Here is a 16,895-nt window from a genome sequence, read left to right as displayed (position 1 = left end):
CTCTCTCCCCTCCTCCCCCCTTCCTCCCTCTTCCCCCCTCCCTCCCTCTCCATCCCCTCTCCATCCCCCCGCCTAGACTACTGCAACTCCCTATACACTGGGATCAGCCAATCTTCCTCGTCCCGCCTGCAACTGGTCCAAAACGCCGCAGCGAGACTCCTGACGGGTACCCGTAAAAGGGACCACATCACCCCGATTCTGGCCTCTCTCCACTGGCTCCCTGTACGGTACAGAATCAACTTCAAGCTCCTCCTATTCACATATAAAGCCCTAAATGGACATTCCCCCCCTACATCAAAAATCTTCTAACCCAGGTCGGCCGACTTGGGGCTACTCACTATCCCGTGGTCTAGGCTTAAGCTCAGGGGTGACCGCGCTTTTGCGGTTGCAGCTCCTAGACTGTGGAACAGCATCCCTCTCCCCATCAGAACTGCCCCCTCCATCGACTCCTTTAAGTCCAGGCTCAAAACATATTTCTACTCCCTAGCGTTTGAGGCTCATTGAGGAGGCGCTGTGAACTGTTTGCGTGCTACTGTATGTTTCATTTTTTTCCTTAGTACCTAATCAGATGTACAGCACTTTGGTCAACGTGGGATGTTTTTAAATGTGCTGTACAAATAAAATTGACTTGACTTGACTTGACTCCCCCTCCCTCCCTCCTCTCCTCCCCCTCCCCCTCCTCTCTCCCCCCTCCTCCCCCTCCCACCTCCTTCCCCTCCCCTCCCCCCTTCCCCTCCCCCACTCCATCCCCCTCAACCCGCATCCCTCCTCCCCCCCTTCCTCCACCCCCCTCCCTCCCCCTCCCTCCCTCCCTAGGAGATAGATTTAAACTTTAAAATGTGAATTACTTTAAAAATATATCACCGATTTCCAATGAAACTTATAGACAATAGGTGCAGGAGGAGGCCATTCGGCCCTTCGAGCCAGCACCGCCATTCAATGTGATCATGGCTGATCATTCTCAATCAGTACCCCGTTCCTGCCTTCTCCCCATACCCCCTGACTCCGCTATCCTTAAGAGCTGTATCTAGCTCTCTCTTGAATGCATTCAGAGAACTGGCCTCCACTGCCTTCTGAGGCAGAGAATGCCAATAGACAATAGACAATAGACAACAGGTGCAGGAGGAGGCCATTCGGCCCTTCGAGCCAGCACCGCCATTCAATGTGATCATGGCTGATCATTCTCAATTTGGTGCTTCTTTGAAACTTCTTCCATTAGCACCAAAGGGATGACGGTGAGTAAGATGGGCCTAAAATTGTCGTGCTATCGTGTACCGGCTTTGGCTGTAGCTCAGGAACAAACAAACGAACAAACGAACAAACGAGAGTTTCAGGATACAGATAGATGATCGGACTCCAAGACGCTGAGGTACTTTGGCTCGATGGGTCGATGACTCTATGACCCGATGACTCCATGTTTGTGACAGTGATTGTCTGACTCTGGAACTATCTCCCCGACTGATATGATTGTACCCGTCTGCCCCAGCAGCTGATGAGGTGGAGAGGCTGGCCGCGATGCGTTCAGAGTCGCTGGTCCCGGGCACGCACACGCCGCCCATCCGCAGGAGGAGCAAGCTGGCCTCGCTGGGGCGGCTGTTCAAGCCCTGGAAGTGGAGGAAGAAGAAGAGTGAGAAGTTCAAGCAAACATCAGCAGGTAGGCTCGCCGATCAAACGCTGGCCGCACTGACTGGCCTTTCTGTTTTTTTTATTCATCAGAAATATTTACTCAAATATCAAAATAATATATTCACAAAATGCTGGAGTAACTCAGCGGGTCAGGCAGCATCTCTGGAGAGAAGGAATGGGTGATGTTTCTGCCATTTTTTGAGGATGTAACTAGGAAAATGGACAGGGGAGAGTCAGTGGATGTGGTGTACCTTGACTTTCAGAAAGCCTTCGACAAGGTCCCACATAGGAGATTAGTGGGCAAAATTAGAGCACATGGTATTGGGGGTAGGGTACTGACATGGATAGAAAATTGGTTGACAGACAGAAAGCAAAGAGTGGGGATAAATGGGTCCCTTTCAGAATGGCAGGCAGTGACCAGTGGGGTACCGCAAGGCTCGGTGCTGGGACCGCAGCTATTTACAATATACATTAATGACTTGGATGAAGGGATTAAAAGTAACATTAGCAAATTTGCAGATGATACAAAGCTGGGTGGTAGTGTGAACTGTGAGGAAGATGCTATGAGGTTGCAGGATGACTTGTGTGAGTGGGCGGATGCATGGCAGATGCAGTTTAATGTGGATAAGTGTGAGGTTATCCACTTTGGTGGTAAGAATCGGAAGGCAGATTATTATCTGAATGGTGTCAAGTTAGGAAAAGGGGACTTACAACGAGATCTGGGTGTCCTAGTGCATCAGTCACTGAAAGGAAGCATGCAGGTACAGCAGGCAGTGAAAAAAGCCAATGGAATGTTGGCCTTCATAACAAGAGGAGTTGAATATAGGAGCAAAGAGGTCCTTCTGCAGTTGTACAGGGCCCTAGTGAGACCACACCTGGAGTACTGTGTGCAGTTTTGGTCTCCAAATTTGAGGAAGGATATTCTTGCTATTGAGGGCGTGCAGCGTAGGTTTGCTAGGTTAATTCCCGGAATGACGGGACTGTCATATGTTGAAAGACTGGAGCGACTAGGCTTGTATTCACTGGAATTTAGAAGGATGAGAGGAGGTCTTATCGAAACATGTAAGATTATTAAGGGGTTGGACACGTTAGAGGCAGGTAACATGTTCCCAATGTTGGGGGAGACCAGAACCAGGGGCCACAGTTGAAGAATAAGGGGTAGGCCATGTAGAACGGAGATGAGGAAAAACGTTTTCAGTCAGAGAGTGGTGAAGGTGTGGAATTCTCTGCCTCAGAAGGCAGTGGAGGCCAATTCTCTGGATGCATGCAAGAGAGAGCTGGATAGAGCTCTTAAGGATAGCGGAGTCAGCGGGTATGGGGAGAAGGCAGGAACGGGGTACTGATTGAGAATGATCAGCCATGATCACATTGAATGGCGGTGCTGGCTCGGAGGGCCGAATGGCCTCCTCCTGCACCTATTGTCTATTTGGATATCTCTTTGTTGCTGTCTAACTTGGAAGAATAAGCGATCTATTCATTGTGTTTCTCTCCATGGGCAATAGATAAAGGATCTATTGTATACATTTAATAGGAACCCGAGGGGCAATAGATAAAGGATCTGTGTGACTACTGGTGTGAGACAGAGAAAGTCAGAGGCAGTTCTTGGTTGTACCGAGTTGCTCATTATAGTTGCAACCTTCCACTGACAACCAGTGTTGTTTTGGAACTGTCCATGGTTCAATGGTTCAATGATTCTTTATTATCACGTCATAAGTGACAGGAGCAGAATTAGCCCCATCATGTCTACTCCGCCACTCAATCATGGCTGATCTCTCTCTCCCTCCCTCCAAACCCCATTCTCCTGCCTTCTCCCCCATAACCCCTGACACCCGCACTGATCAAGAATCTATCTATTATCAATTTTACCTGCCTCAACTACCCCCTCCGTCAGCTCGTTCCATACATCCACCACCCTTTTTGTGTGAAAAAGTTGCCCCTCGGGTTCCTATTAAATTTTTCCCCCCTTCACCTTAAACCTCAGTTCAGTTTATTGTCACGTGTACCTAGGTAGAGTGAAAAGCTTGCTGTCCAGTCAGTGGTCAGACAATACATGATTACAATGGAGCCATTTACAGTGTACAGATACATGATAAGGGTATGATATGGAAAATACTGTTTACTTATTTTAGTTTAGAGATACAGCGCGGAAACAGGCCCTTCGGCCCACCGGGTCCGCGCCGACCAGCGATCCCCGCACATTAACACTATCCCACACACACTAGGGACAATTTACATTTATACCTACAATCCTGCACGTCTTTGGAGTGTGGGAGAAAACAGAAGATCTCCGAGAAAACCCACGCAGGTCACGGGGAGAACGTACAAACTCCGCGCAGACAGCGCCCGTAGTCGGGATGGAACCCGGGTCTCTGGCGCTGTGAGGCAGCAACTCTACCGCTGCGCCACAGTGCCGCCCCGAGAATTAAACAAGATCTGAATGAACATGATCCCTGGTTAGAGACAGAATACATGTGTCCTGTCCATACATGATTTTAATCTCATAGTCATAGAGTGATACAGTGTGGAAACAGGCCCTTCGGCCCAACTTACGCACACGGGCCAACAATGTCCCAGTTACACCAGTCCCACCTGCCTGCGCTTGGTCCATATCCCTCCAAACCTGTTCTATCCATGTACCTGTCCAACTGTTTCTTAAACGATGGGATAGTCCCAGCCTCAACTACCTCCTCTGGCAGCTTGTTCCATACACCCACCACCCTCTGTGTGAAAAAGTTACCCCTCGGATTCCTATTAAATCTTTTCCCCTTCACCTTGAACCCATGTCCTCTGGTCCTCGATTCCCCTACTCTGGGCAAAAGACCCTGTGCGTCTACCTGATCTATTCCTCTCATGATTTTGTACACCTCTATAAGATCTCCCCTCATCCTCCTGCGCTCCATGGAATAGAGACCCAGCCTGCTCAACCTCTCCCTGTAGCTCACACTCTCTAGTCCTGGCAACATCCTCGTAAATCTTTTCTGAACCCTTTCAAGCTTGACAATATCCTCTAACATGGTGCCCAGAACTGAACAGGATATTTTAAATGCGGTCACACCAACATCTTATACAACTGCAACATGACCTCCCAACTTCTATAGTACTCTGACTGATGAAGGCCAGAGTGCCAGAAGCCTTTTTGAACACCTTATCTACCTGCGACTCGACCTTCAAGGAACCATGCACCTGTACTCCTAGATCCCTCTGCTCTGCAACACTACCCAGAGGCCTACCATTCACTGTGTAGGTCCTGCCCTTGTCCAAACGTTTTCCCTCAGATTTCCATTAAATCTTCCCTCCCCCCCCCCTCACAATCTTAAACCTATGTCCCCTGGTTCTCGATTCCCCTGTGACTCTGTGTCTCTGTGTCTCTGTGTCTCTGTGTCTGTGTCTCTGTGTCTCTGTGTCTCCGTGTCTCTGTGTCTCTGTGTCTCTGTGTCTCTGTGTCTCTGTGTCTCTGTGTCTCTGTGTCTCTGTGTCTCTGTGTCTCTGTGTCTCTGTGTCTCTGTGTCTCTGTGTCTCTGTGACTCTGTGAATGTGTCTCTGTGTCTCTGTGTCTCTGTGTCTCTGTGACTGTGTCTCTGTGTCTCTGTGTCTCTGTGTCTGTGTCTCTGTGTCTCTGTGTCTCCGTGTCTCTCTGTCACTGTGTCTCTGTGTCTCTGTGTCTCTGTGTCTCTGTGTCTGTGTCTCTGTGTCTCTGTGTCTCTGTGTCTCTGTGTCTCTGTGACTGTGTCTCTGTGTCTCTGTGTCTCTGTGTCTCTGTGTCTCTGTGTCTCTGTGTCTCTGTGTCTCTGTGTCTCTGTGTCTCTGTGACTCTGTGTCTCTGTGTCTCTGTGACTCTGTGTCTTTGTGTCTCTGTGTCTCTGTGTCCCTGAGACTCTGTGTCTCTGTGACTCTGTGTCTTTGTGTCCCTGAGACTCTGTGTCTCTGTGACTCTGTGTCTCTGTGTCTCTGTGTCTCTGTGACTGTGTCTCTGTGTCCCTGAGACTCTGTGTCTCTGTGTCTCTGTGTCTCTGTGTCCCTGAGACTCTGTGTCTCTGTGACTCTGTGTCTTTGTGTCTCTGTGTCTCTGTGTCTCTGTGTCCCTGAGACTCTATGTCTCTGTGTCTCTGTGTCTCTGTGACTGTGTCTCTGTGACTCTGTGTCTCTGTGTCTCTGTGACTCTGTGTCTCTGTGTATCTGTGTCTGTGACTCTGTGTCTCTGTGTCTCTGTGTCTCTGTGTCTCTGTGTCTCTGTGTCCCTGTGTCTCTGACTCTGTGTCTCTGTGACTCTGTGACTCTGTGTCTCTGTGTCTCTGTGTCTCTGTGACTCTGTGTCTCTGTGTCTCTGTGTCTCTGTGACTCTGTGACTCTGTGTCTCTGTGTCTCTGTGTCTCTGACTGTGACTCTGTGTCTCTGTGTCTCTGTGTCTCTGTGTCTCTGTGACTCTGTGTCTCTGTGTCTCTGTGTCTCTGTGTCTCTGTGTCTCTGTGTCTCTGTGTCTCTGTGTCTCTGTGTCTCTGTGTCTCTGTGTCTCTGTGTCTCTGTGTCTCTGACTGTGACTCTGTGACTCTGTGACTCTGTGTCTCTGTGACCCTGTGTCTCTGTGTCTCTGTGTCTCTGTGTCTCTGTGTCTCTGTGTCTCTGTGTCTCTGTGTCTCTGTGTCTCTGTGTCTCTGTGACTCTGTGTCTCTGTGTCTCTGTGTCTCTGTGACTGTGTCTCTGTGTCTCTGTGTCTCTGTGACTCTGTGTCTCTGTGTCTCTGTGTCCCTGAGACTCTGTGTCTCTGTGACTCTGTGTCTGTGTCTCTGTGTCTCTGTGTCTCTGTGACTGTGTCTCTGTGTATCTGTGTCTGTGTCTCTGTGACTCTGTGTCTCTGTGACTGTGTCTCTGTGTCTCTGTGTCTCTGTGTCTCTGTGACTGTGTCTCTGTGTATCTGTGTCTGTGTCTCTGTGTCTCTGTGACTGTGTCTCTGTGACTCTGTGTCTCTGTGTATCTGTGTATCTGTGTCTGTGTCTCTGTGTATCTGTGTCTGTGTCTCTGTGTCTCTGTGTCTCTGTGACTGTGTCTCTGTGTCTCTGTGTCTCTGTGTCTCTGTGTCTCTGTGTCTCTGTGTCTCTGTGACTGTGTCTCTGTGTATCTGTGTCTGTGTCTCTGTGTCTCTGTGTCTCTGTGTCTCTGTGACTCTGTGTCTCTGTGACTGTGTCTCTGTGTCTCTGTGTCTCTGTGACTGTGTCTCTGTGTCTCTGTGTCTCTGTGTCTCTGTGACTGTGTCTCTGTGTCTCTGTGTCTCTGTGTCTCTGTGTCTGTGTCTCTGTGTCTCTGTGTCTCTGTGACTGTGTCTCTGTGTCTCTGTGACTCTGTGTCTCTGTGTCTCTGTGTCTCTGTGACTCTGTGTCTCTGTGTCTGTGACTGTGACTCTGTGTCTCTGTGTCTGTGACTGTGACTCTGTGTCTCTGTGTCTCTGTGTCTCTGTGTCTCTGTGTCTCTGACTGTGACTCTGTGACTCTGTGACTCTGTGTCTCTGTGTCTCTGTGTCTCTGTGTCTCTGTGTCTCTGACTGTGTCTCTGTGACTCTGTGTCTCTGTGACCCTGTGTCTCTGTGACTCTGTGTCTCTGTGTCTCTGTGTCTCTGTGTCCCTGTGTCTCTGACTCTGTGACTCTGTGACTCTGTGACTCTGTGTCTCTGTGTCTCTGTGTCTCTGTGTCTCTGTGTCTCTGACTGTGACTCTGTGACTCTGTGTCTCTGTGTCTCTGTGTCTCTGTGTCTGTGACTGTGACTCTGTGTCTCTGTGTCTCTGTGTCTGTGACTGTGACTCTGTGTCTCTGTGTCTCTGTGTCTCTGTGTCTCTGTGTCTCTGTGTCTCTGACTGTGACTCTGTGTCTCTGTGTCTCTGTGTCTCTGTGTCTCTGTGACTGTGTCTCTGTGTCTCTGTGACTGTGTCTCTGTGTATCTGTGTCTGTGACTGTGACTCTGTGTCTCTGTGTCTCTGTGTCTCTGTGTCTCTGTGTCTCTGTGTCTCTGACTGTGACTCTGACTCTGTGACTCTGTGTCTCTGTGACCCTGTGTCTCTGTGTCTCTGTGTCTCTGTGTCCCTGTGTCTCTGTGTCCCTGTGTCTCTGTGACTCTGTGTCTCTGTGTCTCTGTGTCTCTGTGTCTCTGTGTCTGTGACTCTGTGTCTCTGTGACTCTGTGTCTCTGTGTCTCTGTGTCTCTGTCTCTGTGACTGTGTCTCTGTGTCTCTGTGTCTCTGTGTCTCTGTGTCTCTGTGACTCTGTGACTCTGTGACTCTGTGTCTCTGTGTCTCTGTGTCTCTGTCTCTGTGTCTCTGTGTCTCGGTGTCTCTGTGTCTCTGTGTCTCTGTGTCTCTGTCTCTGTGTCTCTGTGTCTCGGTGTCTCTGTGTCTCTGTGTCTCTGTGTCTCTGTGACTCTGTGACTCTGTGTCTCTGTGTCTCTGTGTCTCTGTGTCTCTGTGTCTCTGTGTCTCTGTGTCTCTGTGTCTCTGTGACTCTGTGACTCTGTGACTCTGTGTCTCTGTGTCTCTGTGTCTCTGTCTCTGTGTCTCTGTGTCTCGGTGTCTCTGTGTCTCTGTGTCTCTGTGTCTCTGTGTCTCTGTGTCTCTGTGTCTCTGTGTCTCTGTGTCTCTGACTGTGACTCTGACTCTGTGACTCTGTGTCTCTGTGACCCTGTGTCTCTGTGTCTCTGTGTCTCTGTGTCCCTGTGTCTCTGTGTCCCTGTGTCTCTGTGACTCTGTGTCTCTGTGTCTCTGTGTCTCTGTGTCTCTGTGTCTGTGACTCTGTGTCTCTGTGACTCTGTGTCTCTGTGTCTCTGTGTCTCTGTCTCTGTGACTGTGTCTCTGTGTCTCTGTGTCTCTGTGTCTCTGTGTCTCTGTGACTCTGTGACTCTGTGACTCTGTGTCTCTGTGTCTCTGTGTCTCTGTCTCTGTGTCTCTGTGTCTCGGTGTCTCTGTGTCTCTGTGTCTCTGTGTCTCGGTGTCTCTGTGTCTCTGTGTCTCTGTGTCTCTGTGACTCTGTGACTCTGTGACTCTGTGTCTCTGCGACTCTATGACTGACTCTCTCTTTCTTTTGGTTTCAGCTCTGGAAAGGAAGATCTCCACACGCCAGAGTCGCGAGGAGCTGATTAAACGCGGAGTGCTGAAAGAGATTTTTGAAAAAGGTGAGTCCTTGGATCGGAAAGTGGGCGAGTGAAACTCTGGCAAGATATCTCTTGCTCTGAAGAAGTGTCCCGACCTGAAATGTGGTGTGCCAATCCCCCCCCCCCCAGATGCTGCCTGACCCGCTGAGTTACTCCAGCACTCTGTGAAACGTCACCTATCCACGTTCTCCACAGATGCTGCCTGACCCGCTGAGTTACTCCAGCACTTGTCATAGAGTCTTACAGCATGGAAACAGGCCCTTAGGTCCAACCTGCCCATGCCGACCAACGTACCCCATCTGCACTAGGCCCACCTGCCTACGTCTGGCCCATATCCCTGTGTTGTTACCATGTTATAATTCCAGAAACAGCGTCCGACAGTCTCAAAATATTACCACATCGCACATTTGTGACTAGCTTAGATGGAGCATCTTGGTCGGCATGGGTGCGTTGGACTGAAGGGCCTGTGTCCCGTGCTGTAGGACTCCATCTGAAGCCTACTTGGGTGGCACGGTGGTGCAGCAGGTAGAGCTGCCGTTCCACAGTGCCAGAGGCTCGGGCCTGACCTTGGGCGCTGTCTGTGTGGAGTTTCCACGTTCTCCCTATTGTCTATTGACCAAAGGACATAGGTTTTAAGTGAAGGGGGGGAAAAGAGTTAACGGGAACCTGAAGGGCAACTTTTTTTACACAAAAGGTGTACAGAACAGGAGGGCTTAGGTTTAGGTGAGAGGAGAAAGATTCAATAGGATCTGAGTCATAAAGTGACAGTGTGGAAACAGGCCCTTCGGCCCAACTTGCCCACACCGACCAACAATGTCCCAGCTACACTAGTCCCACCTGCCTGCGCTTGGTCCATATCCCTCCAAACCTGTCCAATCCATGTACCTGTCCAACTGTTTCTTAAACGATGGGATAGTCCCAGCCTCAACTACCTCCTCTGGCAGCTCGTTCCATGCACCCACCACCCTCTGCGTGAAAAAGTTACTCCTCAGATTCCTATTAAATCGTTTCCCCTTCACCTTGAACCCATGTCCTCTGGTCCTCGATTCCCCTACTCTGGGCAAGAGACTCTGTGCATCTACCCGATCTATTCCTCTCATGATTTTGTACACCTCTATAAGATCACCCCTCATCCTCCTGCGCTCCATGGAATAGAGACCCAGCCTGCTCAACCTCTCCATGCAGCTCACACCCTCTAGTCCTGGCAACAGTAAATCTTCTCTGCGCCCTTTCCAGTTTGACAACATCTTTCCTATAAAACGGTGCCCAGAACTGAACACAGTCTGGAGTAGGGGAATCGAGAATCAGAGGACATAGGTTTAAGGTGAGAGGGGAAAGGGACCTAGGAGCATAGGTATATGGAACGCGCTGCCATAACATGTATCACAATGTTAAAGAAGCATTTAGACAGGTACATGGAGAGGACAGGTTTGGAGGGATATGGGCCAAACGCAGGCAGGTGGGACTAGTGTAGATGGGCCATGTTGGTCGGTGTGGGCAAGTTGGGCCGAAAGGTATGTTTTCACACTGTATCACTCTGTGTCTCTGTGTCTCTGTGTCTCTGTGTCTCTGTGTCTCTGTGTCTCTGTGTCTCTGTGTCTCTGTGTCTCTGTGTCTCTGTGTCTCTGTGTCTCTGTGTCTCTGTGACTCTGTGTCTCTGTGACTCTGTGACTCTGTGTCTCTGTGTCTCTGTGTCTCTGTGTCTCTGTGTCTCTGTGACTCTGTGTCTCTGTGTCTCTGTGTCTCTGTGACTCTGTGTCTCGGTGTCTCTGTGTCTCTGTGACTCTGTGTCTCTGTGACTCTGTGTCTCTGTGTCTCTGTGTCTCTGTGACTCTGTGTCTCTGTGACTCTGTGTCTCTGTGTCTCTGTGTCTCTGTGTCTCTGTGTCTCTGTGTCTCTGTGTCTCTGTGTCTCTGTGTCTCTGTGTCTCTGTGTCTCTGTGTCTTTGTGACTCTGTGTCTCTGTGTCTCTGTGTCTCTGTGACTCTGTGTCTCGGTGTCTCTGTGTCTCTGTGACTCTGTGACTCTGTGTCTCTGTGACTCTGTGTCTCTGTGTCTCTGTGTCTCTGTGATTCTGTGACTCTGTGTCTCTGTGTCTCTGTGTCTCTGTGTCTCTGTGTGCCTGTGTTTCTGTGTCTCTGTGACTCTGTGTCTCTGTGATTCTGTGATGCTACAACTATGACCAACATGAACCTGCTACATCCTTGAATGTATCTACCTTGGGTCCAAAGTCATCATCATTTTAGAAAGCGTTTTCACACACAATGGAGTTTCAAATAGGGTTGCCAACTATCTCACTCCCAAATACGGGACAAGGTGACGTCACCGCCCCGCGCCCCACGTGACCTCACCCAGCCAGCGGCCACGTGCTCCCGCTCCACCAATGGCGACCGCCCGGGCCGGGAGACGGGTTGCTACACAACCTCCGTTAGGCGGCGCCCGGGCCTACAGCGTCCGGGCCTACACTGTCCGGGCCTACACTGTCTGGGCCTACACTGTCCGGGCCTACACTGTCCGGAAGGTGGGCGCAGATTTTAACTAGCATCTGCAGTTGTTTTCCTACCTACACTGTCCGGGCCTACAGCGTCCGGGCCTTCGGTGTTTGGGCCTACAGCGTCCGGGCCTACAATGTCCAGGCCTACAGCGTTCGGGCCTACTGCGTCCAGGCCTACAGCGTCCGTGCCTACAGCGTCCGGGCCTACAGCGTCCGGGCCTACAGAGTCCGGACCTCCAGTGTCCAGGCTTACAGCGTCCGGGCCTACAGCGTCCGGGCCTACAGTGTCCACGCCTACAGTGTCCACGCCTACAACACCCCCCCGGGCCTAATACGGGACAAGGGCGGTCCCGTACGGGACAAACCAATGTAGCCCAAAAAACGGGATGTCCCGGCTAATACGGGACAGTTGGCAACCCTAGTTTCAAAGCCTCTGTGTATCTGTTTTATCCCCCTAAGGACTGATTACTTTCTTACAAAGTAACTTTCCAAAGTGATTCACTTTCCAACACTTATTTGATGAGTAAACTGCTTTCCATTTCAATCCCGGTTACAGCAGTGTTTCTCGAGTTAATGACTCTATCTATGACTGTGAAGCTAAATTCTACGCTCCGACCACATCACCACATTGAGATCTTTGATGTGGAGCTTTCAGTGAATATTTACTGTTTCAAAGGATGCAGCATTCATCAAAAGCACTTCAACTGTTACATAAACGCAGGAAATTGTCAGGGAATCGAGAAGCAGAGGGCCTAGGTTTAACTCAAGATTAGGGTTGCCAACTGTCCTGTATTAGCCGGGACATCCCGTATTTTGGGCTAAATTGGTTTGACCACCCTTGTCCCGTATTAGGCCCAGGGGGGCACTGTAGGCCCAGAAACTGTAGTTCCGGACAGTGTAGGCCCGGACACTCTAGGCCCGGACACTCTAGGTCCGGACACTCTAGGCCCGGACACTGTAGGCCGGAAACACTGTAGGTCCGGACAGTGTAGGTCCGGACAGTGTAGGCCCGGATACTGTAAGCCCGGATACTGTAGGCCCGGACATTGTAGGCACGGACACCGTAGGCCCGGACACTGTAGGCCCGGACACTGAGGCCCGGACACTGTAGGCCCGGACACTGTAGGCCCGGATACTGTAGGCCAGGACATTGTAGGCACGGACACCGTAGGCCCGGACATTGTAGGCACGGACACCGTAGGCCCGGACACTGTAGGCCCGGATACTGTAGGCCCGGACATTGTAGGCACGGACACCGTAGGCCCGGACACTGTAGGCCCGGACACTGTAGGCCGGGACACTGTAGACCCGGACACTGTAGGCCCGGACACTGTATGCCCGGACACTGTAGCTCCGGACAGAGTAGGCCCGGACAGTGTAGGCCCGGACAGTGTAGGCCCGGACATTCTAGGCCCGGACACTGTAGGCCCGGACATTGTAGGCCCGGACACTGTAGGCCTGGACGGTGTAGGCCCAGACATTGTAGGCCCGGACACTGTAGGCCTGTCCACTGTAGGTCTGGACAGTGTAGGTCCCAACAGTGTTGGCCCGGACACTGTAGGTACAGACAGTGTAGGTCCGGACAGTGTAGGCCCGGACAGTGTAGGCCCGGACAGTGTAGGCCCGGACATTCTAGGCCTGGACACTGTAGGCCCGGACATTGTAGGCCCGGACACTGTAGGCCTGGACGGTGTAGGCCCAGACATTGTAGGCCCGGACACTGTAGGCCTGTCCACTGTAGGTCTGGACAGTGTAGGTCCCAACAGTGTTGGCCCGGACACTGTAGGTACAGACAGTGTAGGTCCGGACAGTGTAGGCCCGGAGAGTGTAGGCCCGTACAGTGTAGGTCCAGACAGTGTTGGTCCGGAGGCCCAGGCGCCGCCCAGCGGAGGTTGCATAGCAACCCGCCTCCCAGCCCGGGAGGCCCCCATTGGTGGAGCGGGAGCACGTGGCCGCTGGCTGGGTGAGGTCACGTGGGGCGCGGGCCAGTGACGTCATCTTGTCCCTTATGTGGGAGTGAGATAGTTGGCACCCTTACTCAAGAGAGGCACAAAATGCTGGAGTAACTCAGCGGGTCAGGCAGCACTTCTGGACAAAAAAGGAATCGGTGACGTTTCGGGTCGAGACCCTCCTTCAGACTGAGAGTCAGTGGGGAGGGAAACTAGAGGTATGAAAAGGTAGCGTGGAAACAGGCCCATCAGCCCAACTTGCCCACTCCGACCAACATGTCCCATCTGCATTAGTATCACCTGCCCAAGTTTGGGCCATATCCATCCAAACCTGTCCTATCCGTGTACCTGGTCCAACTACTCTTTAAATACGGGTATTGTCCCTGCCTCAACTACCTCCTCTGGCAGCTCGTTCCATACACCCACCACCCTCTGCCTGAAAAGGTTGCCCCTCAGGTTCCTATTAAATCTTTCCCCTCTCACCTTAAATTTACAGTATGTCCTCCGGTTCCTTTACTCTGTGTAAAAGGCTCTGTGCATTCACCTTAACCATTCCCCTCATGATTTTATTTGTCGCCCCTCATCCTCCTGCGCTCCAAGGAATGGAGTCCCAGCTTGCTCAACCTCTGCCCTGAGCTCAGGTAGGGGTTGCCAACTTTCTCACTCCGAAATAAGGGACACAGGGTGACGTCACCGCCCTGCTCCCCACGTGACCTCACCCAGCCAGCGGCCACGTGCTCCAGCTCCACCAATGGCGGCCGCCCGGGCCGGGAGGTGGGTTGCTACGTAACCTCCGTTAGGCAGCGCCTGGGCCTCCAGGCCTACAGCGGCCGTGCCTACAGTGTCCGGGCCAACAGTGTCTGGGCCTAGAATGTCCGGGCCTACAGAGCCCTAGGCCCACAGTATCCGGGCCTACAGCGCGCCCCGGGCCTAATACGGGACAAGGGCGGTCCCGTACGGGACAAAGCAATATATGGGATGTCCCGGCTAATACGGGACTGTTGGCAACCCTAAGCTCAGGCCCCTCGAGTGCTGGCAACATCCCACTAAATCTTCTCTCTTGCTAGTCCACTGTTTCCATGAATCCTGCTTTGAAAGTTTTTTTTATTAGTAGGACTTCTTATCAAAAGGAGAAGGCAGCACCAGAGGCCCATATCCCTTGATATCCCTTGATTCCACTAGCCCCTAGAGCTCTATCCAACTCTCTTTTAAATTCATCCAGTGAATTGGCCTCCACTGCCCTCTGTGGCAGAGAATTCCACAAATTCACAACTCTCTGGGTGAAAAAGTTTTTTCTCACCTCAACTTTAAAATTGCCTCTTCTTTCTTCCTAGACTGTGTGACCCCTGGTTCTGGACTCCCCAACATTGGGAACATTTTTCCTGCATCTAGCTTGTCCAGTCCTTTTAAAATTTTGTACGTCTCTATAAGATCCCCTCTCATCCTTCTAAACTCCAGTGAATACAAGCCCAGTCTTTCCAATCTTTCCTCATACGACAGTCCCGCCATCCCGGGGATTAACCTGGTGAACCTACGCTGCACTGCCTCAATAACAAGGACGTCCTTCCTTGCATGACCTGCGTGGGTTTTCTCCGGGTGCTGCGGTTTCCTCCCACATTCCAAAGGCGTATAAGTTTGTAGGTTAAATGGCTTTGGTAAAAAATGTATAAATGTTAATAGTCACTCGTGTGTTTAGGATAGTTTTCATTTTAGTTTAGTTTAGAGATGCAGCGCGGAAACAGGCCCTTCGGCCCACCGAGTCCGCGCCGACCAGCGATCCCTGCACACTAACACTATCCTACGCACACTAGGGACAATTTACCGAGGCACAGTGGTAGAGTTGCTGCCTTACAGCGCTTGCAGTTTCGGAGACCCGGGTTCCATCCCGACTACGGGCGCTGTCTGCACGGAGTTTGTTCGTTCTCCTTGTGACCGCGTGGGTTTTCTCCGAGATCTTCGGTTTCCTTCCACGCTCCAAAGACTCCAAAGACGTGCAGGTATGTAGGTTAATTGGCTTTGTGTATGTGTAAATTGTCCCTAGTGTGTGTAGGATAGTGTTAATGCGTGGGGATCGCTGGGCGGACCGCGCTGCATCTCTAAACTAAACTAAACAAAACTAAAAATGTATGATATGTTTGCCTACATTGTTTGGGGCATTGGGTCAGGAAGTCATGGTACATCTCTGTAGGATTTGCAATATACATTAATGACTTGGATGAAGGGATTAAAAGTACCATTGGCAAATTTGCAGATGACACAAAGCTGGGTGGCAGTGTGAACTGTGAGGAAGATGCTATGAGGTTGCAGGGTGACTTGGATAGGTTGTGTGAGTGGGCGGATGCATGGCAGATGCAGTTTAATGTGGATAAGTGTGAGGTTATCCACTTTGGTGGTAAGAATAAGAAGGCAGATTATTATCTGAATGGTGTCAAGTTAGGAAAAGGGGACGTACAACGAGATCTGGGTGTCCTAGTGCATCAGTCACTGAAAGGAAGCATGCAGGTACAGCAGGCAGTGATGAAAGCCAATGGAATGTTGGCCTTCATAACAAGAGGAGTTGAGTATAGGAGCAAAGAGGTCCTTCTGCAGTTGAACAGGGCCCTGGTGAGACCGCACCTGGAGTACTGTGTGCAGTTTTGGTCTCCAAATTTGAGGAAGGATATTCTTGCTATTGAGGGCGTGCAGCGTAGGTTTACTAGGTTAATTCCCGGAATGGCGGGACTGTCATATGTTGAAAGACTGGAGCGACTAGGCTTGTATACACTGGAATTTAGAAGGATGAGAGGAGATCTTATCGAAACGTGTTAGATTATTATGGGATTGGACACGTTAGAGGCAGGAAACATGTTCCCAATGTTGGGGGAGTCCAGAACCAGGGGCCACAGTTTAAGAATAAGGGGTAGGCCATTTAGAACTGAGATGAGGAAAAACTTTTTCAGTCAGAGAGTTGTGAATCTGTGGAATTCTCTGCCTCAGAAGGCAATGGAGACCAATTCTCTGAATGCATTCAAGAGAGAGCTAGATAGAGCTCTTAAGGATAGCAGAGTCAGGGGGTATGGGGAGAAGGCAGGAACGGGGTACTGATTGAGAATGATCAGCCATGATCACATTGAATGGCGGTGATGGCTCGAAGGGCCGAATGGCCTCCTCCTGCACCTATTGTCTATTGTCACCCGTGGTCAGGATTGAACCCGGATATCTGGCGCCGTGTGGCGGTAACTCCACCGTTGTGTTGTGCCACCTGTGCTTTCTAAAGGCACGGTATTTTTATTCTGAGGCTGTGCCCTCTGGTCCTAGACTCTCCCACTAGTGGAAACATCCTCTCCACATCCACTCTATCCAGGCACGGGGATGGAGGGATATGGATTAGTTTAACGGTGTCATGTTCTGCACGGCATTGTGGGCCGAAGGGCACGTCCCTGTGCTGTTCCTTTCCGTGTTCCATGTGTACATCCAATGAACCGTCCTTAATCCTCGCCGACAGTCATTACCTTTTTAGAGTCTGAGCTCAGAATATAATTCCAGACGCTTTAAACAAAGGTCATTATTAGCATGTGAGGAATGTAGCGAACAGTTGAGTTAACGAGCGACGTTTAATGAGGCGGAACAGAAATTTGTCTTCTTCCTTAAGTACGCTTGTCACCGCTGCGGAGCTGGGGATTTGAGGCACCATGTCACTGTGCCACTGTGAAAATC

At 50.9% G+C, this 16,895-nt stretch overlaps 1 protein-coding gene across 6 annotated transcripts in view; it reads left to right on the top strand.

Annotated features, from left to right (window-relative positions):
- The window catches only part of phactr1 (phosphatase and actin regulator 1), a 164,692-nt gene that overhangs the window by 89,105 nt on the left and 58,692 nt on the right, over window positions 1-16,895 (top strand). For 3 of the 6 annotated variants that reach the window (XM_078414211.1, XM_078414220.1, XM_078414205.1), the window contains exons 2-4: window positions 1,490-1,654; window positions 8,698-8,778; window positions 15,011-15,196. In XM_078414211.1, the coding sequence (XP_078270337.1) occupies window positions 1,490-1,654; window positions 8,698-8,778; window positions 15,011-15,196 (432 nt within the window). The remainder of the gene's footprint in view (window positions 1-1,489; window positions 1,655-8,697; window positions 8,779-15,010; window positions 15,197-16,895) is intronic. The other 3 variants (XM_078414238.1, XM_078414248.1, XM_078414230.1) reach the window with 1 other exon arrangement.

The sequence above is a fragment of the Rhinoraja longicauda genome, chromosome 2, assembly GCF_053455715.1.
Source record: "Rhinoraja longicauda isolate Sanriku21f chromosome 2, sRhiLon1.1, whole genome shotgun sequence".
NCBI lineage: Eukaryota > Metazoa > Chordata > Chondrichthyes > Rajiformes > Arhynchobatidae > Rhinoraja > Rhinoraja longicauda.
The sequence above is the reverse complement of the archived record's forward strand: the minus strand, read 5'-3'. Positions and strand labels throughout refer to the sequence as shown.